At 40.2% G+C, this 26176-nt stretch overlaps 1 protein-coding gene across 1 annotated transcript in view; it reads right to left on the minus strand.

Annotated features, from left to right (window-relative positions):
* Positions 1–26176, minus strand: part of LOC147331528 (uncharacterized) — a 48408-nt gene that overhangs the window by 13734 nt on the left and 8498 nt on the right. The window contains exons 7-38 of the mRNA XM_086293940.1: positions 25906–26007; positions 25136–25213; positions 23135–23179; positions 21799–21852; positions 20334–20387; positions 19471–19524; positions 19181–19234; positions 19043–19096; positions 18902–18946; positions 18566–18619; positions 18251–18295; positions 17997–18050; positions 15342–15440; positions 14993–15037; positions 14597–14695; positions 14337–14390; positions 14002–14109; positions 13689–13742; positions 12236–12334; positions 11656–11709; positions 10804–10902; positions 10483–10536; positions 10065–10118; positions 8096–8149; positions 6377–6430; positions 5966–6010; positions 5779–5877; positions 1955–2062; positions 1762–1815; positions 1392–1445; positions 1195–1248; positions 776–829 (exon numbers count right to left, since the gene is read on the minus strand). Of these exons, the coding sequence (XP_086150066.1) occupies positions 776–829; positions 1195–1248; positions 1392–1445; positions 1762–1815; positions 1955–2062; positions 5779–5877; positions 5966–6010; positions 6377–6430; positions 8096–8149; positions 10065–10118; positions 10483–10536; positions 10804–10902; positions 11656–11709; positions 12236–12334; positions 13689–13742; positions 14002–14109; positions 14337–14390; positions 14597–14695; positions 14993–15037; positions 15342–15440; positions 17997–18050; positions 18251–18295; positions 18566–18619; positions 18902–18946; positions 19043–19096; positions 19181–19234; positions 19471–19524; positions 20334–20387; positions 21799–21852; positions 23135–23179; positions 25136–25213; positions 25906–26007 (2088 nt within the window). The remainder of the gene's footprint in view (positions 1–775; positions 830–1194; positions 1249–1391; positions 1446–1761; positions 1816–1954; positions 2063–5778; positions 5878–5965; positions 6011–6376; positions 6431–8095; positions 8150–10064; positions 10119–10482; positions 10537–10803; positions 10903–11655; positions 11710–12235; positions 12335–13688; positions 13743–14001; positions 14110–14336; positions 14391–14596; positions 14696–14992; positions 15038–15341; positions 15441–17996; positions 18051–18250; positions 18296–18565; positions 18620–18901; positions 18947–19042; positions 19097–19180; positions 19235–19470; positions 19525–20333; positions 20388–21798; positions 21853–23134; positions 23180–25135; positions 25214–25905; positions 26008–26176) is intronic.

Below are 26176 nucleotides of genomic sequence, written 5' to 3' on the forward strand. Positions count from 1 at the left end.
TGAACTCTCACGACCCGGTACCAAACAACTCACGGACCAGTACCGGTCCGTGGCCCGGGGGTTGGGGACCGCTGTTTTAGAAGATCAACTGAACTTGAGCTGCATTGAGAAAGGATAAAATAACAGCTGCTCTAGGAGAGTCCAAGAATACAAATACAGAGCTGGGGTAGGACATGAGATATAATTACACAACAATTTCAAAACTTTTAATTGCAGCTCCTAATGTACTGTGATAGTTGGTGTGCTCTGAAACAAATAGCATTTAGATACCTTGTAATGTTATTCATCCTGACAGAAAATCGATAATTAATCATTGTGTAAGGTAGAGAAAAAACAACCTGTTTAGAGATAAATTGTGCTGCCACAAATATATTGATGAAATCCATTTGGAGGGATGCAGCTTATTAAAAAACATCTATTTTATGTCCATCGTGAGTCTTTGGCAATAACTAAATGGATGTTTGACAAAAAGACACTAATTTCCCTCCACAGATATTACACCGAGGAAACAAGACATGTGTCAAGATAAAGAAAATAATAATTCACCGAGGCCTAAAACTGACGTAAAGGCAGTTAGACGTCCAAGTGTTTCTAGATATGAGCGGTAGAAAAGCCCCGCCATGTAGATGCAGTTATTTTTTTACTTGCAGTTAAATAAGCAAGTTGAACCACTTTAAAGTAAAATTATACTTCTATTACTTTGCTAACAAGTCGAAACATAAATCACTCAGGAGTCTGCAGTAAGATTAGTTCATGGTGATGGCTTTCTACTTACTGGGGGTCCAGCAAAGCCAGCAGGTCCAGGAGGTCCAGTCTCACCCCTGTCACCCTGAAAGATGAAGACACAGAGGCATTAAAAACTCAGGTGTTAGGCCAACTGAGAGAAATGGCGGATCTGTTGAGACCAATGTTTTAAAAATAGTTGCTCCAATACTTCAAAATGCCTGGCTCTAAAGGAAAACTGAAAAGCTTAAGTATAAATATAAGAATAAAGAAAGATGATGATAATTCAGGCTGAGGTGCTGAACTGTGACACCATAAACCAGGTGAACGAGATCTATAAGAGCATGCATGCTGCCTAAAAGCCTTAATATAATATACTAATATATGATGATTTGACCTAGTCACTGTGCATGCACCAAATTCCTAATCTGATATGTTTTCTTTACTAAAACAATAAACTGTGACACTCACAGGAGCACCGCGGACACCAGGAGCTCCAGAAGGACCAGCAGGACCAGATTCACCCTGCGAGAAAATACAGGAAGAACATCAGCAACATCATACAGAAGGTTAACTTTACATTATAGAAACCTACTTAAATAAAGACTTGTGCAGAACAAGACATTACATCATTTAGATCAAATAAAATAAAAGTAAAAACGCCTCACCTTCTCACCATTGGGACCAGCAGGACCAGGGGGACCAATGGGACCAGTGAGACCCTGAAACATGAAACAAAAAAGTATAGTTAGTATAAAGACTTGGAGAGGTTTGTAGTGTGAGAACAGAGACTTCACACTTTGCTTTAAAATGAGCAGCGGGAATAACAAAACACTTTTATTCTAAAGAACAAAAGAATGAATATTTTAGATTTCAGATTACATTTAAAGTATAATATGCTGTAAATAAGAGATTCACATGTGCAGATAGATATGTATGCAACATTTTATTTCCAGGAAATAAATGAAAGTCGTTCTATCTGTATTCAGCAGAAGCTACTGTCATTCACGAAAACCCAAATGAATGACAGTCACTCACTCTGGCACCATCTTTGCCTGGAGCACCTTCGGGTCCTTTCTCTCCAAGGTCTCCCTGTGGGGATAAAGAACTGAATTAAAGTCTGTCGTGTGACAAGAAAATATGCATAAATTTATACTCAAGTAGGGAAAATTCCACAAATTGAGTGTTTATGCATTCAGTTTGCTAACACTTGTTTCCCATCATGGCTTACTCTGTCTCCTTTGGGTCCGGGAATACCAGCACCTCCTCTCTCTCCAGGCATACCCTGCAGGCCAGGGGGTCCCTGAGCCCCTGCAGTACCTGCAGGTCCAATCGCTCCCTATTATTAATCAAAAATATAATGAGATGACAGGTTTGGGTTCAAAGACAGGAGACATTTCAACTGTTTACTTTCTCTAAGCACCTGCTACACATGCACAAAGATGTTTTATACCTCCTGATTCAGTCAAGGTCTTTAAAAAAGACTTGCAAAAAGGCTTGTGATGATGTTCTGTCACATTTCAGACAGATTCTGCTCGGGCTTTGTTTAATAACCCACAATATGAGTCAGAAACACAAACACGGTGCCGTCTCAGAGTGAGAGAACATCTGCTCATTCAACAAAAGAGGCCGATGCTCATCTTTGTCCCTGCCTGTTGTCTTCAAGGTTAACAGATGACTGTCATGGTCTCCGCTCCTCGTCAGCTGACAGCCGTCAGGTGTTTTGTTTTTGTTACCTTTCTCTCTCACCTCTGCTCTCCCTTTCTCTCTCGCCCTCTTCCATTCTCTCTTTCTCCTGCCGGGGCGGAGCTCAGTATGGGCTCCTGCCCCTGGCCTACGCACCTGGAGGTGATCAGCACATCTGTCGCTGATCATGAAAGATTGGAACCCTTCTTAAGAGGGCGAGTCTGCTCTACTCGTCGCTGGATCGTTGAGTCATCAGCGTCAGTCGTCCTGTATTTTGTAAAGTCAGTTTATGAGCATGTCTGAACCAGGAGACTAATGGTTTTTTTTCTGCCTGTGCATAGATTGCCTCTGGACTTGTTCTTCCCCTGTGCCTGGCGACTGAACGGGAGCAAGAGAGATAAAGGAGAGGAGATGTGCTAGGACTGAATGGAAACTTTCCCTTCCTGGACTCCTGCCTCTTTCACTCCTGGACCCTGGAACCCCGGCCCCTTTTTCCTTTGACACCATTATGTGTATATATGAATTCCACTGTAGGAAACACTGTAAATAAATGCACCTTTTGAAGACACTAGTGGTCTGCGCGTGAGTCCGATCTACGAAACCTGACAATGACTGAGAGAATAAAAGAGAAAATAATCCTGCCAACTTCTTTTTCTTCTTGCTACAGAAGAATGTTAAAAAAAAGCCTAACTCTCTAATGAGTCGGTCACTTTTAATTTAAACATAAAGACATCTTAATTTCAGGTGTTTTGCTGTGATGGTGGGTTTACCTTTAATTCTGTTATTAAAAGGACAAAGGGCGTTTTATCATAAAGGCACGAATCTCTATTTCACACATCAAAGCTGAAACAATTGAAAGCAAATGCAGACTTTGATTGTTTTTTTTAAAAAGTACTCCTATAGGCTCACTCTGAGTCAAAACTTCAGCTGTGCTGCGGTGCTTTATCGTGCAGCCTATAAATCAGACACACGCAGCATTTCTTCTGCCTATCATTAAGCCATGACCACAGGGCTAACACAAGCACAACACTGGCTGTGAATACTATAGAATAATACTCTAACTCAAAGAGGCCGACAAACGATCCCTCTTATAAAACAAATCGTTTTCAGAGACTTGCTTTTCTACAGAGTGTTGGTTCATCCCTTCTTCATCGTCACCACCATCACACTCACAGTCTATAATCCTCATCCTCTAACCACTTATGTCTGGGGATGAAAACCTATGAACTGGGATTAAAATCCGACCAGATAACAATCCCAAAGTGGGAATTGCAGCCTCTCTGAGCTCTTCCTCTGCTCACAGTGCCATTGTGACAAATCACTGCAGTGGCTGGAAATTGCTGACAGATGGCAAGTGAGTGTATAGCCTGACTGGAGACACACTGAGCCATCAGCTGCAGTGAATGTAGGAAATATTTTATTTTGTTTTAAAGTATTATAAATTTATGAAATAACATGAATGCAGAAAACAGAAATAAAGCAAACGTCCAGACCTGAACTGCTGACTGACGCTCAATTCTAGTTACTGATGGCTCTTCAACCACTAATCCTCAACTTTTGACAAAACTGTGTTTGCTTGTGACTCATATCTACAAAGCAATTATTCACAAGAACCCAAAGGAAGAAAGTTTAAAAGTAAAGGAGAGCTTATTAAAAATATGTTTTCTTCTGTTTTCCACTCTTTGAATTACATCAGAGATCTACTATTTTAGTCAGTAAAAAAAAACCTAAGGATGCTGAACTTAAATTGTCTCAGGAATTAGAATTTTTTAGCCTCTAGGGGAAAATAGGCTTTTACTCAGTCTAGGAAACACTGAAAGTTTAGCTTTGGAAGCAAAGAAAAAGCTTATTAAGGTTAGAAACCTGGTGGCCAAATGTAACTCTGTTGATTTAGCATTAGCTCAACAGTACAACCTGCACAGGAGCAACCTTACACCAACATTTATCAGGCACATGTGTTATTAAAAAGACAAATGCAAACATTAGATCATGAAGGAAAAAGCTGTTCTGTCTCAACAAAAGAAAGAAAAATGCTCTGCTTCAGTCCAGCCACACCGTAGAGACCTCAGTTACAGTCGGTGTGAGGTTCAGTCGATATCCTGAAGCACACACGTGAGCAAACGATGGTGTTTAATGACTTCTGCAGAATAACATCGTTAAATATTTAACCCTCATCTATTATTTTGTAACAAAACCACTCCATCAGATTTTTGAGTCTTTTGATTTCCCCCCCGCAGACACTGTAAGCATGTCCCTCACGGTTACGGTGTCTGCAGACATGACTTTGTTATCGAACTCTGAATGTCCAAACACAGGGATTAAAAAATGTTTAGATATTGTGCTATATATCTTTGGAATGGATTATGTTTCTCTGTGAGGAAAAATATGAATCTGAATGAACTGTACATAATTTAAGTTTAACAAAATGAACTGCATTGCATCTCAGTCTTTACTACACTATATTTATCTAAAGCAGCTGACAGCCTGCACAGGGAGCGCAGGCAGGATGGAGTGGATGAAGACGAGTGTCTGGGGTGATTTGTGACAGCAGGATCGTAAAGAGAGTGAAAGGGAAGGTTTAAAAGATGGTAGTGAGACGGGTATGATGTGTGGTTTGGAGATGGTGGTGCTGACAAAAAGACAGGAGGCTGAGCTGAAGATGCTAAATTTTCATCGGGAGTGACCAGGATGGACAAGATTTTACAATGTGTATTTTAACTTTGGTTTATTGATTTTAGGTGATGGTTAGATAGCATGTACATTTTTACCTAGCATGGCTCCTGTCATGCAATACTTCCAAATGTTCTACCAGGGAAAGGAAGGTTTGTGCTCTCTTTTTAATCCTCCTTATACTTTGTATCTGTAATTCTGTTGTACATTCTTGTATAATGACAACAAAGTATCTTATATTTACTGGAATAAAATAAAAGCTATAAATGAACCAGTTTAGATTATGACCTGTAGTCTGGGACCTGATAGGCACTTAAGTTGATTCGTTTTTTTTTTTCTTTTTTTAAAGAAAATGCAATGCGATTCAAAACTGGAAAACTGAGCAGAGGTTTTATTGTCATATACTGTCACATACTAACTAGACTGCTCAGTGCAGCAGGGTGAGGAATGATGCTGCCCGCTTTCTCTAATTTTAGGCTGAAAACACCAAATATACGCTAAAATGCTGAGTACACACAGCTTAACTCGCAAACACTCGAGCTAATTATTATTCAATTATACGCTCAGACTGCTCTGTTTCTGCTGCCTGTGATAAGAATATTGAAAATCTCACTGTGTTTCGCAGTGGGTTGGGTGAACCTCAGGGAGCAACATTTAATCAGTTAAAAAAACATGCTTGTTATTGGCTGCTGGACTCACCTTGGGTCCGTCAGTTCCAGGAGTTCCAGGCAGACCTCTGGGTCCCTGCAGACCCTGAGGGCCAGCGGCTCCTCTCTCGCCGGGAAAACCACGTTCTCCCTGAACAGTAGCACAGTGACAATCAGCGGCATGTATGTTAATCAGCAGCCTACAGTATAATGAAATTATGTTAAGATCGTGAACTTACTCTAGGTCCAGTGGCACCAGCAAGTCCAGCCTCTCCAGGAACACCCTTGAATGGTGAAAAGAAAGAGAAGCTAAAAGACCTGCAAGACTATCGCTGTTGAGATACTTAGTTATGCTTTATACTCATAGCACTAACCAAACTAAATTAAAGCCAAAAAGCAAATATTAAGTGTAATTATATATTTTTAAGAGTTTAGAAATCTGGTAGATGACATCTTAAGTCTTAAGACTTTTGCAGTCACTGATAACGTTGGAAAAAAGCAGCAGCGCTTAAACTGTTTAATTACCTGTGTAATTAATCTGAATCATGACCTTGGAGTAAGTACATAAATTCCTATCTTATACTCTATCTTTGTATACTTTTTAAAATCTTTGTCTTATTTGTCTTATTTGATCATGAAAGTGCACAAACCTGATCTCCAGGCTTTCCTCCCTCACCAGGTGGACCAGGAGGGCCAGGAAGACCCTGTGTGCAGGAGAGAAGAAGCATTAACACTGAATGCAGCGAAGATCCAAGTCTGCACCCCCCTACGCTTCAGATGGTGTTATTGTTGCATGAACGTGTCTTCAGGCCTGCAGTGCTGACAGGAGTTACATATCACTTCCTGTGGACTGAATTATGGCTGTCACGTATGACTCCATCTTCCTGTCAGTATGTGTCTCTGTCACCGGAAACTTGGGAAAGATCAGGTGATTTGTGGCTGAATAACAACATCTTCTTTTTTTCATGTTGAAACATTTTAATTTACTGCATTGCCATGGAAACACAGTTCAGGGAAAACTCATAAGCTAACTCGTTAGAACATCAATAAGGAGCTTGGGAAATTGTTAATATGCTCGGAAAAGATCTCTGCTGCTAAAAGGTGGCGCTATGACTGGAACTCAGTAATGACATGTACAAGTGAAAGAGCCGCAGTTTGATCCTGTGAGGGGATACAACTTCCTCTGGGGCTGCATCACAAAGGTCATCTGGTAAAGAAACATATCTGCCAACCTGTTAAATATGCAGAGCCACCTGCTGCAGCCATCCTTTCTGAATAAGGGAGCATATGGGGGAATGTGTGAGACCACGCCTCTTAATCTGTGAATTCAGGTGTTTTCAGTCCTGTTGCCACATGTGTATAAAATCAGGCACCTGGCCAGCAGACTGCTTTTACAAGAACGAATGGGCTGCTCTACAGAGCTCATCATATTCCAGCATGGTACTCGAACAGGTTGCCACTCGCAACAAGTCAGTTCGTGAAATTTCTGCCACTGTAGATATTCCACAATTCGCTTTAGTGGCTCACCATGTAAAGTCACAGAGCGGGTTTGCGAAGAGTCAGCAGAGCATCGTGTGTAAAAGTCACCAGCTCTGCTGACTCACTGACTGCAGAGATCTAAGACTCCTCTGGCATTAACATCAGCACATGAAGTGTGTGCCGGGAGCTTCGTGGTATTGATTTCCAAAACAACAGTTTCCTGTAGCTGTAACGTGCAGGTGGCCCAGTATCAAACACTGAAAAGGAACATTTGAGCTGGCAGAACAACAGTTTCCTTATTGTCACCTATAACTAAAATTTGTTGCACTGCTGCAGCAGGACCTAATGTCAAGTCACAGTTTTGAACACTTTGGATTATAAATGTCTTTAGATTTTGCAAGATTAAGTAAAATTGCTGCACAGGATACATGTGCCCAGCAAGTTTGGCACATCTAGGTGAAACCATACGTGTGAGCCATTCTGCAACACTCATACCCAACATATGACTCGGTGACAGACGTGCCCAGTTTCAGAGTTTTTGAGCCCCTTTAGCTGCAGTTTTCTAGCTAAATAGTAGACATAACCTAATCTTACCGGGCAAATGTTTCCTGAATGCTCACAACACGTAATTCATGTAATTAACATACATGTTAAATATGTGTCATTCCATTAAAATATACTTTAATGGAATGATACATATATTTCTCTGTTGCACCATAAACAACTGTGATCATAGAAAAAATAAGTGGTTCCCAATTCTGGCACTGCTCAGCAGAAGAAAAGCAATAAACTGAAGTTTCTATGTATAACTGCACAATATAAAAGTAGTGATACAACTGCTCATATATGCTCACAGGTGTTATAGCAAAGCGTTAAGTATGCAGACTCACCTGGAAGCCAGAGGGACCAGGCTGTCCTTGCTCTCCTCTTTCTCCAGCAGGACCCTAAAAGTCATAATTACAGTCACTTTACACAGCAAATTCAAAAGTGTTAAATTTTTTGGTGTTAATAGTCTTCTTGCAAAAGTAGAGTTAATTTTACTCTAAGCAGAGTCACATTCTTTTAATGTAACTCTGAGGTGTAAAATGATAGTAGTTAAAATCGAGTGTTAAAAATGAGTCTTTCTCTGTCAAATCTGGAGGTGTTACAATGGAAACATTAACTCTTGACCTCTTAACTCTGAACTCCTACAGGGGCTATGACACCAACAGAGTAAATTCACAGACTCCGCCCCCAGCACGGCTCCAATCGAAGCTGAAGTGCAGCCGTTTCAGAACATTTTGCTCTACATATTTGAGTTGTTTGCCATGCTTGGTAAGTCATTTTTTCAACGATTGTTTCAATTATTATTATGAGCTTTTACTTCTGTGGCTCTTTGGAGTTGAGACAAAGCTGTGTGAAAGGCATTAGCCATGTTGCTCGCTGATAGCATAATATTCTGTTTTAGCTAGCTGAAAGGTATTGTTTGCGGGCAAATACCACAGCCTTGAAAAAAGCTTGCATGTGAATTTTCAGTCAAACTTTTGGTCAAATACACCTAAAACAATGTCTAGAATGTGAAATGTTGGTATAATGGTGCTACTTGAAGCCTGAAAACGATCGCCCATAAAAATAAAAAAAAAACGAGCAAACAGCAGTAGCTGACATCCTGACTGGATTCTACGTTAGCATAGATCCCTCCAGAGTTTTGTGCACACGGTTTAGGTAAAAATGAAAAAGGTTGAGGTTTTACATTTAGTTCAGTATTACCTGTTGCCTGTGTCCTTGTCTTTTGGGAAAATACTTTACACAAGTAATGGCTCAAAGAGGATTCCTTTTTTTTTCTGTGCTGCAATTGTTTACTGGATTATTTGTGCCATTAATTAGCGTCAACTAATTTTTATTCAATCTCCGCACAGGATATGCTTGTGAAGATGGAATATGGGGGAGAGCAGAAGTGCGTTGAAGTTCCACAAAGGGATGAATGAAGGACATGCATATTGTATTGAAGAAATAAGTGATGAGAATGCTGTTATTTGCATTTACCATGTCAGACCTTTTGATAAACAAAATTCTAATGAAAGTGAGAACATGTATGCTGTTACATCTTTCAGAAGATGTTTTGAAATTGTGGTGCACAGTTCAGAATAAATGTTTTTCAAAAACCATTGCATCTTTTTAGTAAATGTTTATTTCCAAAAAAAATTTCTAGAAGTTCAGAACAGTAAAATTCCCGCTTTTTAGAATGAATTAGAAGATAACTCTTACGTAGTTAAACTAAAATACTCTTTGAGAGTTAATATATAAACTCTTAACACCAAGTGTTAAATTATCAACTCCAGACAGATTTGGTGTTTAACACTAAATCAGAGTTAACGTACCAACTCTCCAAAAAGAGTTAAATTAACACTTTCTGGTGTGGACCCATATAGACACTTTAATAGTGTTGAAATCAAATCCGACAGTGTTAATTTGGACATGCTGGATTTGCTGTGTACAATTCATTAAAATTGTGCAATTTCACGTCTGGCTGACAGTTAAAATGGTGGGAAAATTCTGCAAAACCTTCCACTTCTTAGTAAACATTATAAAAATAAAATATTTATCATATACAAAATGTTCTCTAGTTCAAAAAGGTTTGTTTAGTTTGCTGAAACATAATCTTCAAAAGAAGTTGAAAGTCTGTAAGTCAGTGATGGTGTGACGTGATTTACAGACAATTTGGTCAAGGACTTTTTTTTTCCAGACAGAGCTACGATAGAAGCAGTCTGGGAAATGGAGATAACAAAGACTGCTTCTAAGTGCAAACGTAGAAAAGGGATAAGATAATATCGGTGTTGAAGGTATATAAAGTGGCATGGGAGCGATAGAGATACGTACAGCGGGGCCAGGGGGTCCAGCTGAGCCAGTTTCTCCATCTTTGCCGGGCAGACCCTGGGGAGACGAAGAAAGAGAGAGCCAGAGGAGGATGGGGTGGGAGGTGGAGGAGGAGGTTTGACAGATATCAGCACTAAAGCCAAAGGTGATGCTCTTAACTGGGCAGACATCTGACAGATATATAACTGAGGCTTCTCGTGCTGAAGCTGGACTCTGTGAAACTGTGTACTTGAAAAATGAAGCTAATCAAAAGTTTATAGTTTCTGACAATAACAAATATTTGGCTCTAAAAAGAGACTTTACTTTAGCATAACATGTTTATGTTTTTATGCACGTGATTAATTAATGCTTCATAAAAACACAGCAGTCAATCTGAGGAGCGTTAGTTTCAAAACATAAAATGGAAACACGATGAACGTACTCTCAGACCAGGAGCTCCAGCCAGTCCTTTCTCACCAGACTTGCCAGGTTCACCCTTAGAAAAGCAGAAATAAAATCCAGTGGTTAGTGAAAATGCTACTGCTGATCCCTTTGCACCTATTGTGAGAACAAAGGTGGATACAGGTGATGATGCTCATCAAATTATATAAAATTACTCAGCAGCACTCCACATGTTGCTGAACAGGTACTGTGCAGTTTTGAATCATGCATTTATGTTTTAGAAAGGACAAATAAAACACATTGCAACACACTGTAAAATATTACTCCCTTATAGAAGGTACTTTTTTTTCTTTTTACTTACAGTTGCTCCCTTTGGTCCAGGGAATCCCATGACTCCAGGCTGTCCTCGGGCTCCCTGTGGACCAGGAGGTCCTGGACGACCATCCTCACCAGGCGCTCCCTGAGTAAAGTCAAGCCAAACGGTAAATAACTGCCATATGTTTCTCTAACAAAATTAAAAATGTGACTACAAAATCTAATTAATATACAGCAAAATTTATGACACACTGTGTATAATCCCTCAGTAATGTTACATCCATTCATTTAGTAATCCAACCAAAAAATTTAGCTGTTTGTTGCACATTTAGCCAAATATCATAATATTACAAATCTGAAATCATTATGCAGAAATGTATGTTGTATATCAAATAAATGTGAGTTGCACTATTTCAAATCCATTTATTTTTTAGGTGTTTAAATTAATTAGTGAGGCTTCAGTGAGTGGTGCAGCTTACAGAGTTTACGGCTCCACCGTCACTACTAACAAAGTGTATAAACATAAGGATTGAATGTTATCCTTAAAAACAGGAGACTGTGTGGCAAACGGAGCCCAAAGTGAAAGAGAAAAAACACAGCCCCCTGAATTCAGCGAGAACGTGGAAGAAAGCTACAGTATAAGGCTGGCGGATAATGGGTGGATAAATTTCCCACAATTCAATTTGATGAAACCACTCATGAGTCATTATGTGATCAGAGCACATTCGGTAAAATTACAAGTCTCTCCCTGGTTGTTTCACATGTGATATTAAAAATAACACACAGCTTTTAATACAGCAAGCGGATGCACAGCGTGTAGTTATTTCTCTTAATTTACAAGTAAACAACAACGACTAATTAATGTCTGTTACAACAAGAAACGTGTACATGAACATACAGAAGGTCCAACTTTGCCTTGAGGCCCAGCATCACCGGGGCGTCCAGTCAGACCCTGTCAGAGAAAGGAAGGAGAATTACTGGCTAAATCTGGATGAGTCATCGGGCATCTCTTTGCAGACATATGCTAAAGAAAGGTGGGATTACAGAACATATGGCACCATGTGAGACTGATTTTACACCTCTGACTAGCCCCCTGTGCAGGAAGCAGCACCTGCTGATGGAAATGACTAAGAACGGAAACATGAATGAGAGCACATTGCTCACAGGCTTCATTAACTCTGTTTTCTAATTTCATTTTGGTGACTGCACATAAACAATCTACTGCTGCAGCTGAAATTAAATATTTGAGAGGAAGAGGAAGAGGAAGTACAACTTCTCTATCTATCTATCTATCTATCTATCTATCTATCTATCTATCTATCTATCTATCTATCTATCTATCTATCTATCTATCTATCTATCTATCTATCTATAAACATGTTCTTCTGAACACTTTTGACATTTGTGGAAATTTAAAGCACATTTCTGCAGATCACCAGCATCTATGCGTAATAACGCGCTGTAGAGGAAGCACTTACTCTGGCACCGGGCAGACCGGGCTCTCCAGGGCGGCCGGGGTCACCGCTGGCACCTTTGGGACCGCTGGCTCCTGAGGGTCCACGCTCACCGGGGGCTCCCTGTATTATGAGGAAGAGTGTAAAGTCAAACACAGAGGACGGGAAACATCTCAAAGTTCAGAGGAGATGTGTTTCTCTTTTAGTAGGATGAACAAATTTCATTGACCTGCAGGAGATGAGAAGATTAAATTCAGACAGATTAATTGTGATATAAATGAAACTGTCCGTGGAAAGATAATATTTAATGAGATGTTGGCTTTGGTGATTTGGGACATGTAGGTCAGTGTGCGTGATGGGTTTGTGAGCTATGCTGCCATCTTGTGGGAGGCTGCGTGCATCGCTGCTGCCTCCTAAAGTGTGCAGGATGAAGTCAAAGGGAATCAAGTGTGCTGACAAATGGCACTTTTTTTTTACTCTTCAAGGAAAATAACATTTTTATTATGACCTTCAATAATTTGTGAATTCAGAGTGAACCCCAAAGACGTGCCTCATTAAGCGCATCGTTTTAAAATCTGCCAGCTGATTTGTGCAATTTAACTTGATTTGAAAAATGTTATGAGTTAATGAGGGGAAAAATGATTTCTCAGAGAAGTCATCACGGAGACCAGAGTCAATTTACGCTCAATAAAATGCTTTGTTGAAATCAGGTCAGCTGCTTTTTTCATATACATCGTGTTTTACCTTTTACAGTGTAGTCAAATATGTGCAGATTATTTATCTTTTCTGACAAAAATATATTTTGGAATTTTAAAGGATTTATACATTCATGAAAAACAAACAGCTAAACTGAGAAATAATCCTGTTCTTTAGAACTTTTACAACAGTTTCAGCAGTTTCAGCTTTCACAACCAAGAAAGTAAAATATAGATATGAATATCTCAGTTACACAGTTTTCAAGGTTTTCTGATGGCTTCTAGTCTACGTTTGAAGTACTATTATTTCAAAGTATGCTGAACTATTTTTGCTTAATTGGTCTTCTGAAGCGTAAGTTCGCCAATTATTAACAAGCTTATATCATCACCATCAGACTGGAAATGCTTTTATCGCTCAGTGAAGTAAATATTACTCCCTCCATGCTGCATGTCAAAATTCTCTACACTACCTACACTAAAATAATAATAATAATAATAATAATAATAATAATAATAATAATAATAATAACAACAATAACGTCATGACACAAACATCTTTTTTATGTCTTTTGGAAAAGTTTAAATTAAATGTCTGTGTATCACATATAACTGAATGTATTCACACACATTTATTCACACATACAGTTTTACACCTGCAACTACTGACCAGATGCCTAAAACATGCTCTACTCAGCTCATTTTGGCTGTTTGGAGCGCTTCACTTCCTTTTCACAAACAAAAACTCTTCTCTGGAGTGTCAGTGAAACCATCATGAAGCTTACCTTTGGACCAGCCAGACCATCTTGACCAGGGAAACCACGGTTACCGGGAGCTCCCTAAATGGAAAACACAAAATTAGATTTAATCTTTATTTAAACAGCAATATCCCAATCTCACAGTGGGCCTTAAATGGGCTGCAAAGTTTTACCCAACGAATACACACCCATCCATCACAGAGTAAGCAATAACAGTAAGTTAGGTGTAGGAAAACCCTGACACTGTGATATTCTGTGATATATTTAATATTACTTTCCCAAGAGTTCCCGAGCAGCATGTTTTAAAGAACTGGAAAAAGAAAGCATGCTGTGCACTTACTCTCTCTCCAGGGGGTCCCAGTGGTCCAGCAGAACCAGGCTCACCTCTGGGCCCTCTCTTGCCTTCTTCTCCTAGTGGGCCATTTGGTCCCTGAAGACCAGGTGGTCCCTGATGAATAACAGACAAGGTTAGTACAAAACTGGAAAAAAATATGTTGTACTTTTACATATTAAAGTAATACGTTTTGTTAGGTTTGCGTTCCTAAACTATGTGGAAATGTGTACTTGGTCTGTCAGATGACATAGTCTGAAGTGTTTGTACTGTATCAATGAATTCTGTTTTGCTGATGAACCGATCAGGGTATACAGACACAAGTCGAAGGAAACAAAACTCACAATTTCTCCTTTGGGTCCAGCCTCTCCCTTGAACCCTGCGATACCTGGGTCTCCCTAAACAGAGAGACGGAGAGAGAAACAATGCATGAGTTATTATGCTTTTAAGACCTGCTTTAATTATTTGGGATATGAAATGGACAACAAACATCAAGTGGTCAATTAAACTGCAAATACATTCAGATATATAAATAGATTAAAAGTAATATAACTCCAATGAAGGGGGCATCCTGTCTGTTATGAATGATTCACTCAGTACATACAGATGTTCCCTTTGGACCAAGAGGTCCAGTGGCTCCCTGAGGCCCGGGAGGCCCACGAGGTCCAGGGAAACCAGGAGCACCAGCGATGCCAGGAGCACCCTATAAAAAAGAGACAGAGAGAGGTCTGAAGTCAGTCAGCTGACTGATCACTGAATCAGAAGTATTTCATCTCAGCTTTTAAAGCTGGAATAGAAAGCTCAACATCATTCACTGCTTAATCGGTCAGATTCAATAAGAGATCACTGTAAATGTTCTGTATAGGATGCAAATATTATTAGATGCAGTAAAGTAACTCTGAAGTTGCAAGAAAAAAATTACCTGCATGTCTAAATATGAAAACGTTAAGTGAGAAGGTTGCACTTTGAAATACAGAAAAGGTAAAAATGCTAAACTTACAGCAGATCCTTTCGCTCCAGGGATGCCATCAGTACCGGGATTACCCTGCAAAAAAAAAATAGCCTTTAATCAAATCCTATTAATTTAAAATGTCAGGTGATGTTGATGGAAGGGTTCAGGGGCTCATCTGACAGGATGGTGTGGGTGGGTCTACCAACAGTCTGTCCAAACAATGTTAAACTACAGCAAAAAGCTGCTTTTCCACAGCACAGTTCTCTCTGCTCACTAAAGAGAGTCTGACAAGTTTCTGAGAAAAACATGTAATAAAGAAACTGAGCTGCACTTTTCACAAAAAAAAGAAAGTGGTATGAACTGACAGATTTAGATAAAGAGATCTAGCATCACTTACAGAAGCGCCAGAGGGTCCAGAAGATCCAGGAGTACCAGACTCTCCACGAGGTCCCTGAGCACCCTCAGGTCCACGAGCACCAGTAGGTCCGGCTTCTCCCTGATCCACAACACAGAGGACAGATGAGTAATGTGTAAGCAGAGTACACAGAGTAACTGAAAAAGACTTCCAGATGGGCTTTTAATAAACAAATGTAAATAGAATTGAAAAGAAGAGTGATTAAAAAAATAGTTTAATTTAATTGATTTATGTAATAACGTCATATGTCTTTTAATAATAATAATAATAATAATAATAATAATAATAATAATAATAATAATAATAATAATAATAATGGATTGCATTTTTACAGCACCTTTCGAGACCCTCGAACCGGCAACCTTCTGATTACAAGACAAACTGCCAACTCTTGAGCCACGATCGCCCTTTTAATATGCATTATGGGATTTATAGGTTTCTTGGTAGTGAAATATAAATACTAGTGCTTGTAATTATAAAAAAATGGTATTGATTTAGGATAAAAGTAGATGCAAAATGATGCTGCAGACGTGGCTCTTTCTTATTGCAAACTTTATTTAAAAAACAGGAAGTAGATTTAAACTCTTTATGAACTTCTTACATTATGAATATCTTCTATTAAAATACTCAGTACCCATTGCAATGTAGAAGTGCTTAAACCTGATCTTTCTCATCACCAGCAGGGGGCGACATCTCTAGTTACAGAAACAACAAGTCTGATTGTGTGGACATTTATTTTAAAACAGCCCAGAGGATCACTTCTCCTGCTGTATCCTCTCAGTAATCATTTTCCTGAAGAGTTTAAGGGCTCAAATGTTTATTCCAACTCTTACTGAAAACAGCACTGTGTTTATTTAGCAAATTGTGGTTCCATTTATAGCAAAATAGATAAAACAGCAGGGCATCAACTTGGTTGGAGCCAAAGTGTAATTGTTATACACCTACATGGTGACAGTTAAAACGCTGAGCTTGAGCCCTAAAGACAGAACCTGTGCGAAGTCTTGGTGGCTAATGCCATCTTTTATATACAGTTTGTGGGTCGTGGGAGCAGTTTGCCTTCAGAGCGTTCTGCCAGAAGGCTTTCTTCTCATCTTAACTTTTCTCCTGTTGCCATCTTACTTCCCTTGGTATGTCTGTTTTTTTTCTATGTTTAATATATCTCTAATATTCATATTGTTTATTGCTTTTGGAAGCTTTTAATATCTGGCTAGGAGGACTCTTTATCCAACAGCATAAAAGGCCTCGAGGTGACAGTTGTTGTGATTTGGAGCAACAGCATTTAAATAAAATCGAGGAGTAAGGATTAGATGTAGGAGGAGAAGATTTTTCAAGGTTTTGTGCTTCAGTATTAAAAAGCCTAACTCAATATTCTGAGCTCCCACCTCCTGCGGACGAAAGCCAGAGATTTTACCACAGTGGCAGTGTGCAACTTCATGCTGATGCATGAAATGTGTTTGTCATTCTTGCTGCGTTGCAGGCTTTTCACATGCAGTAGTAACTATAACCTCACATAGGTCAAAGGTATGTGCAAAAACATTGATGTTACAGCCTTTTGTAAATGCCAATAATTTACTGTCTCTAAAGATGAAGACAAAATGAGACCTCTGCCAAATTTGTAGTTTTTAAATTTGCTTTTAGTGGGGGAAAAAATCTCAGTATGTTAGAGCCAGTAACTCAGTCGCTGTTGGATAATAGAATTCATCTGCAGCAGGAGCTGAAGAAAAACTGTCCATCTCACATTTGTTTATTTCACAACGATAGTTTCTTTAGTTTTTGCAGTCAAGGTTCATATGTGTATGTTGCTTCTGTCTTATTAGCTTTTTTTGTGCCAGGACTGAAAGGACTTAAATGAGGCAACATCTCATCAACACATTTAAGAAGTTTAGGTTCCTGAAGGCATCGAAGGCATGAAACATAAACATACATAAAGCCATTCAGACTTTTCTGCAGATAAACACAAAACTATACTGTGCGTGTTTTTGAATATAACATGATGAAATTTCCAAACACACCCCTTCCCTCGTTTTGAGCCTAGCTTGCCTTCGCTATTTCAAGGAAACACTCCTGAATTTTCTAAAGAGACGCTCCATTTGCAATTCCTATGAGATTTCTTAAACAATCAAGGGGCTTGAAGAAGAAAGCAAACCACCAGCACAGGCCCCTTGAGCACAGATCTGAGCCTGTTTGCCATGGAGGAGAAATAAATCAGATTCAAACCAGAGACACAAAAGAAGAAAAAAGACAGTAAGGGGAGTGAGAGAGGGAAAATAACACTTTAAACCCCCCCCTCCTCCCCAATTTTCCACACAGATGGAGGTTTAAAGCACTTTTCAGTGCAGCACAGGCATCTCCAATTTCACTGAAGCATTTCATCTTGTCCCCACAAAATCCTCCCTGAGCTGGGTACTGACATTTTCTGAGATAATAACTTTTTTCCTCATATAAAGAAAATCTTCCTAAAACTATATTCACTTTAACTTTATTTTCGTGCAGAAAAATCCTAAATAAGTGATTCAAGTTTTTCTGGCAGTGTTCTGACAGAAAGAAAGAAGGCAAACAGTGCAAAAGAGAATAACCAGCACAAAGGTGAATATGAAGAGGTGCTGAGAGCTTCATTTAGATAAACATGTGACTTACTTTTGCACCGGGCGAGCCAGGGAAGCCTGGAGCTCCGGAAGGTCCAACGGGGCCCTACAGAGAGAAAATAGCCTGTCAGTTTGGCTATTAATCACTGACACATCCAGGTGTGAAAGATCAGATACTATCATATTGTGGAGATGTGCATGTAGAGAAACACAGCTCTGACTTCATGTACAGTATTTCCTACCAGATCTCAATGCAAATGTGGACAAAATAAAAGGAAACTACATGACATCTAAGAGGACACTTACAGGTGGACCAGCAGGACCGGTCAGGCCATCATTTCCACGAGCTCCCTGAATAAAGTGAACAGTGCATTATGAGGACAAGTCAGGAAAAAACACAGCTGGATAAATGATTTCTTATAATCAACAAATAACGCGACACAGTGTTTAAAGGTTAATGCAATTATCGCCATAACTGCCTAAAAGAAGCACCTGATAAATGCTCTAAATTTACTTCTTTACTGCTAAACAAAGAGAAGGGGTGACAATCCAACCATCTGTTATAAATTATATTAAGTTTTGTTTCCAACACCACAGTTTAGAGAGAAACATGGCACCTACAGCAGCTCCACTGGCTCCAGGACGTCCTCTCTCACCAGGCAAACCACGAGGTCCCTGTGAGGGAAAAGAAGAGGAGAAGTTCTCACCATTACCATCATTTACCAAATGTGTGTGTGTATACCTGTTTAGACATCTTTGTGGGGACCAAAAATTGGAATGTTACTATACTTGTGGGGACCAACAGGTTATGGTCTGAGGGTTAGGGTTAGGCATTCATTTTTGATGGTTAGGGTAAATGGCTAGGGAAAGCATTATGTCAATTAAATGTCCTCACGAAGATATAAAAACCTGTGTGTGTGTGTGTGTGTGTGTGTGTGTAATGCCCACAACTCATACCATTGGTCCCGGAGCGCCGCTCTCTCCAGGAGAACCAGATTCACCCTGAACAGAGGATTTAACTGTTATTATGGTTCAGCAACTTGGGGGATTAAACAAGTGTCAAGCTGTGGGTCTGTCAGAAAAATCACTACATCTCACCTTAGCACCAACAGCTCCAGTCTCTCCCTTTGCACCGTCACGCCCTGGATAACCCTAAAAGACAGAGACGTCAGGTTACATGACATATAAACACCCGCCTGTTTATGCTGGAATTTCTAGGACAACAAACACACTCACTCTGTGCCCCTTGATGCCAGGCAGACCAGGAGTTCCCGGGAATCCACGAGCTCCCTGTGGCATGAAAGGAAAAGATGTAGACCAACATAAACAGAGGGAATCAACATGAAGCTAAGAGTATAAAGGAAATTACTTTCTCCACAAATACAAAGAGTCCAGTTTAGCAAACAAAGAGAACGAGAAATATTAAAATTCTTTCTTAGTTTACAGATTTAAATAAGTTTGCATTTAAATGCATTAATAGTTCATCATCTAACTGGAATCAGCACCAGCTGACTGGAGTAACTCACCTGAGGTCCCGAAGGTCCACGCTCACCTGATTTTCCAGGTTTGCCAGCTTCACCCTAAAACAGAAAACAAAGACAGAGACAGTGAAGTGAAAACCAAAGTAAACCTGCATTTGAAGTTGTTATTTTGTGCAATTCTTCCTTACATATAAAAAACGTCTGTGTATTTTTTGTCTACTTGTATGTAGTTGAATAGACTAAAGAGCACCCTAGTGGACACAGCGTGTAATGTCACATTTGCTGCCATCATGTGGCTAAAAGGAGGAATTACTTTTTTTTTTATGTCTGTGGTCCAAATGCTGTTTGAAGATTCTTCTGAAGATTGAATTCACAGCATACTTTGAGCCTCTACTTTGAGAAGGATTTGCGGAACACTTCAGTCAGCTGCAGAGCTGTTACAGCTAAAGGAGCTAGTAACACCGCAAAAAACTAACTGAGTCCAAACTTCTATACAAAACAAGGATTTGCTCATATAAAACAGCATCACAGACAACATTCATCTGTTTATGTGGAGAATGCATCAGGACTCAGACTGGAAAGTCCTGCTGCTGAAATCACATGAGTGCACTTTTCTACTCTATCTGAGCACTCACGCACTTTATACAACTAATTCATTCACCCGAGCCCTTTTTCTAAACTGTTTAGTGCTTACTGTCTAACATTCACACTCTGATGAATGCGTCAGAGAGCAACATGGGGTGAGTATCTTGCCCAAGGATATTTGGCATGCAGACTGGTGAAGATTGAACCGCCAACCTTCCGGTTAGTAGCTGACCTGCTCTACCACCTGAGCTACAGCCACCTCACCTTTGCCAACCTGGCGAAGAGGTGAGGCATTTCATTTTAGTTGCAATGGTCACACTTACATCATCTCCAGGTTTTCCAGAAGGTCCAGGGGGGCCACGGGGTCCCATGGGTCCCTGTTAGAAACAGAAAAAATGAGCACAGGTGAGAAACTGTGAGAATCAACAGAGGGCAACATTACACACTTTACGTTTTAATTCATAGGAACTGGTATTCATAGCTGGTGTCTGTTTCCTGACAATCAGCTCTGTTTTCACAGTTTAAGTGCTACACTCACTGATGCAAGCCGCCAATATTGTTTACTTATGCAAAAAAAGATAATGAACGCCTTAATTTAGAAAGGACACCATACTGTGTTAATCTGAAATGGGAATTGTTTTTGCTGATTGTATAAGTTACGTAATAATATTAATAATTATAAATAAAAGTATTCTGTGTCTCAGTAAGAAGGGTTTTGTAGGTCTTTACAGGCTTTCTTTCTCTCCTCCCTGGGTTGTTGTCTCATGACTAAGCAGCTGCACAAAAAGTACAGCTTTGGTGAAGGACATAGAACAGAAGTGCTGATTATTAATCTATCGATGTACTGGCCTCCTCTTTGATCTGTGATTTTCCATGACTGGACTTTACACTTGGCCAACATTTTCACCCCTCTACAACTGTCAAGTTAGTTTCTGGGAGGAAGTTTGATTTTAATCACTCCTAACGATGCACTGGCACATTTTTAAAAGGGAAAGGCATCTCCGAGACGTTCTGTCTGCATATCTAGACTCCACATGAGCAGATTAACACAGCAGTGGGGAGACCTTGCATTGTCTACCTGCTGAGAGAATAGTGCTGGGTACAGGAAGGGGTTGGTGGTGTGGTTTCAGTGAACTTTGGGGGAATGAGGAGAAAAAATTAAAAAACTTAGAGAAGCAAATGTAGGAATAGAAAATAAAAACTGATTGGAAGAGATGCAATCTCCTCTCCAAGATGAGTTTATGGAGATAATGAATTGTAAAAATAAATATGTGAGGAAAGGAATGATTGCAAGGATAATGGAAGAATCAGATTTGACCTTTTTATTCAAAATATGTGTGTAGTAAGGTGGAGACAGATATTAACGTCAATATCTCAAGGTCTATATATTTCATAATTTCCATATTGCCACAGTTGGCAAAACTAACAGACTGTGAAATGCATCACAGGTATGTACAGTAAGCCACAGCCAAACTACCTAAAATAAAAAAAAGTGTTTAAACACACTTATTCTGGACAATTGGACCTCTCTGGGTTTTTATTTTTTTTATTCTTGGGTTGTTCTTGTGCCCATTTTCATACATGTTGTACCAAAATGATTATTTTTTAAAAATTTCAAGCTTTTTTATGGTTGAAATACCCCCTTAAAAATAATCAGTCACAAGAAAGCAGCTCAAGTCAAGCAGCCATGAGAAATAAAAAAAAAAACAAAAAGAAAAAAAGAAATAAGAGCAGAGGCTTAGGGGTTTAGAGGGGACATGCAAAACCTCAGGAGGGTGGGATACTTACTGAATGTCCAGGCTCTCCAGCTTCTCCAGGATTACCTTGGAAACCTTGTGGACCCTGGGATGTGAAAAGAAGAGAGAGTCAAACTGTGAAACATTTTTTATACACTGACAAAGAAGATATTAATAAATGTCTGCTAATCTAACTACATCTTCAAAGAGGTATTGATTAAAGGGAATCTATTATGCCAGTTCCTAGCTGCATAATTTCTTTCTTGGACTCTGCAGGCTTTGTGCCATTGTCAAGCTTTGGTTTGGTCAAGGAGATAGGCCACCTTCTGTCTAAAACAGGCCATTTGAGTCCCTCTCCTTTCAAGTCCACCATCCCTTTAAGCCAGATTTCTTCTGATGAATTGCCCCTTGGACACAAAAGAACAGCAATGACATTTCAGTACTCACAGTTGGAGCTATGAGCCTGAAGTGGCCATTTTTAACTGCCTATCACAGGGAGCTGGAGCCTATATCCTCTTTTATTGTCATCACACAGAGCCAAGGGTGGAGAAACTTGCTGGGATACAGAGAAGTTTGAAATCAGGCTGAATTTTACGCTCATATAGAATACTTGCACATATGCCAACTGCAATATTTGAAATACAAGTATCCTTCGTTGTAATGACGTGTATACGATAGAAGATAATCCACATTTGATCCCTTATGGCATCCGTGTGTCTGTTTTTCTAAATTAAAAGCTTCTAAGATTCAAAAATATACCATAACTTTAGAAAAGGAAGTCCTATCTAAAAGCAGACCAAAGTTGTTTAAGGTGGAATTGCATTTCTGCAAATGGGGGCTTTGGGCGATAAAATGATCAAGTTGAGGCAAGTCAGGTGGCACTGCCTTCAACTCAGCAGCTTCTGGATTCTTTGAGTAAGGGCTGCAGGTGGAGCTGGGTTACAGGCAGGGGTAGAACAAGGCAGGGCATTTGCGTGTGGTGGGGGGTGTAAGGTAAATTGTCAGGTGTTCTATGGTATGTCTGGGTCGTGGCACAGGAAAAAGCCCCGGAGCCTTCAGGGAGATGAAAGTATTCTTTACTTGCCATCTTCCTCCAGAGGAGAGCCGGAGCAGACGCTCGTGGTTGAAGCAGGGCTCAGTATAAACAGTCATTACTTAAAGCCTGTTGTATGCACTTATTCCTGAGGTTTGCACGAGTAGTGGCCATTTTAAGGTCAATATTGTTATTAAATACATTAAAGGAGCAGACAATGTAGCATATGCACATTACACATCACATTACAATTATGAGATTTTGCCATGTGTACCCTGTCTGTGACCAACCACAGGATCCTGTCTACAGGTGTGCCCTGTTTTGTGCTGTTTTTGGGAGTACAGGAGGTACTTACAGGTGATCCAGTTGGCCCAGGTGGTCCTCTAGGTCCCATGGGGCCCTGAGAAGAAGACAAGACAACACACAAGCAGCATGAAGATAATGGCAGATAAATCCACCCGTCCATGTTACACACATTTGAAAATACATAAACACGCAAATTACACAACAGCACAGTTAACTTTTTACAGTTTGCATTACTGGTAAAATTTGTTAAGTGGTCATTTTATCCACGCGAATTCACTGAGAAGCTATAAAAACACATCACCTGCTTTGCCTCAAAGCTACATAATACTCAGCAGCTCTCCTGTCAAAACCATAAATCATTTGAAATTCCTCCCGGGATCAGATTTTCTCTTCACTTCTTTCATCCTTCTACTTTCCTCAGTTAATTTTTCCACTCACTGTGTGTTTCTGTGGTTCAAAGGTCATAAGCTGAAGGGTTGCATTTTTAAGAGAGGAGGCTGAACTCTGCATGGCTTCTTGCATGACTCACTGTTGGTTATAGTGAAAATCTTCATCTTAGATAAGTGAGATTTCAGGCACCGGCTAAGCGGAAGAGTCTTAAACTAAATTGAACTAAATTATCTCCGACTGCTCTGCAACTGCGTCTCGTCAGAGTTGCCAAACTAATTCTGTAACAGTTTTGAGACAAATCCTTGTGCTTTTTTTTTCAGTTCAAGGGAGTGAGCTGAGAGCTTTCAAGACCCCGAGTTCTTCTTATTAAAAAAAGTTTGACTTCCGATGACTTTTGACAGCTGCTTGCTTGGATAGAAACATATTCCTTTCAGTAGTGTGGCTCTTATGAAGCCTCATACAAAAATCAGGGCTTGCAGCCAAAGAAAATGTCACAGCCGGGCACAGTGGTCCTCAGAATCAAATGAAAGTCACCTTTCAGTGGGTGTGGGAAGCCCTCACCACACTGGGGAGAAACGTATCAATGGGGCTTTATATCTGCAGAATGTTTGAAAGTGTGTTTGAGGGGCACACATATGTTTGTGTGTGTGCGTGCATTTCAGTAGCAGCATTGTTTAAATAGCTATGTAAGGCCAGGATATGAGCTGGGGTATTTACAGGTATATAAGAGGGTTTTAAGCTTTACTTGTGATTTAACATCAGTCCAGTTTGCTCTTCCACTGCTCTCTCCAACAGCAAGCTGGCATAAGCCAAAGTAAACGTAGACTTCCTTCAATAAGGCTCAGTGTTGTGGTGAGCTCTCAGACAGACATACGGTAGGACAGTCAGTAGGAGTTAAGCCACACACACACACACACACACTCTGACGCTAGCTGAGGGGATGTGATCGCCTTCAGTCCCCCTACCCTCAGAGCGTCTCAAACCACTGCTGGGCTGAGAGACAGCCAAGCCTCTCTGTGGCTCTTTAAACCAAAATAGCTCCCAGTATGCTCCTCACTCCATCACGGGCATGCTGCCATGCCAGCAGGAGCGGTTTTTCATGAGCTTGAAATATAATGAAGATCAATGGCTGCTTCCTTGGTTTATAAAATCACCCCTCTGTACTCCATGTGAGGTGTTTATTTTCCATTGTGACCCAGAACTTTGCAGCTTCTTTCCTCCAGCAGCAGGAAAAACGTGCCTTTTATCTCTTGGTTTCATCCATAAACCAACAACAAAGAAGGAAAAGACAAAAAGGGAACACTGAGTGAAGTCTTCATTGTTTCTTCCCGTCCCAGACTTTAAATCCTGCTTTGGAAACTACTCTCCTAAAGGAGAATGATGATGTTTCCATCTCACAGTTTTCACGTTTGATGACCAGGTGATGCTTCTCTAGTTCATGGAAAGAAGTTGTTTATGTCCCCCCAGAGCAGTTAAAGAGCAGGATGGGGATGCAGAGCAGATGCGGGCTGATGCAGATCTCTAACCCAGGTCTTCATGTGGATAGACTCAAAGCGCTTTGTTTTTGAAAACTTCATAACTTTAGCCTCATTGCAGATGAAATCAGGCGGTGATAAAAACAACACAGGAGTGGCAGCAGCTCTCATCATCACTTGCTCACCATTGGTCCTTGCATCACACCCATTTGTGCGCCGCCGGCCTTCTCGTCAAAACCACCAGCCATCTGAGCAGCAAAGTTCTGGAGGAGGCAAAACAAAGGACATATTTAGGATTTTTATAATAAACAAAAATGGTTTGTGGTTTATTATGTTTGTGAAATCTCAGGGAAATAAAAGTATAAATCTGGGTAAAGTATTTGACTGGAACAGAGCGAATAGATGACTTAATTTCAACACTTGCAAAGCATGTTCATGTGTCATGCATCACTGCATGATGCTGCATCGTTTTGGCTGGAGAGAAAATCAGCTTTTGACCTTCTTTTTGTCAGTAGTAGAGCTTAGCATGTGAATTCTGATGCAGACAGAGGAGAGACAGAGGGCATGTGAACCGTTCTCACAAAGACTCTCTTTCTTTTTAACTCCACCCCCCCAAAAAGCACTTCTTCCCTTCCCCTTCTTACGTCTATCATACTACCTCCACCACCCTCAGTCACCCTCCTTTCTTTTCTGCTACAAAGCATGAGAGGCATTCGATCTATTCTTTCCCTCTGCATCCCCTCACTGTTGTCTTTCTGCCTCCTCCCAACACCAGCAGTTTCCCACATCTTTTGTACTCTTGGATTCTTTCTTTGCTCCATTTCACCCCTCTCTCTAGTTATTCCAAGCAGCCAAAGTGAACCCATTCTTGGCCTTGAATCAGTATTCAACCTGTCAGCTCCCATGTCTGGAGTGAATGCTAGCCTATCGCCCTTACTAGACATGCGATACTCACTCCACCAAGGCCAGGGGGTCCATTAGGTCCTGGAGGTCCAGGGGGGCCAGGGTTTCCGGGGGTGCCAGGCTCGCCATCTCTGCCACGGGGGCCAGGACCTCCCTTAAATATAAATATAAAATTCAGATGAATTGAAAATCTCGTGTTTCACAAAATGCCCCACAAATCATTTTGTCAAATCTCAAAAAAATCAAATCGAGAAGCATTTGCAACAGATCAGCTCATAAATTCACTCACTAACTTCTTTCCCTCTATTCAAATATTATATGTT

Source organism: Aulonocara sp. 'chitande type north' Nkhata Bay, linkage group LG5, assembly GCF_057382095.1.
Source record: "Aulonocara sp. 'chitande type north' Nkhata Bay isolate Kocher_YH1m ecotype deep benthic linkage group LG5, A_spYH_male_GT1.1, whole genome shotgun sequence".
Classification (NCBI taxonomy): Eukaryota; Metazoa; Chordata; class Actinopteri; order Cichliformes; family Cichlidae; genus Aulonocara; species Aulonocara sp. 'chitande type north' Nkhata Bay.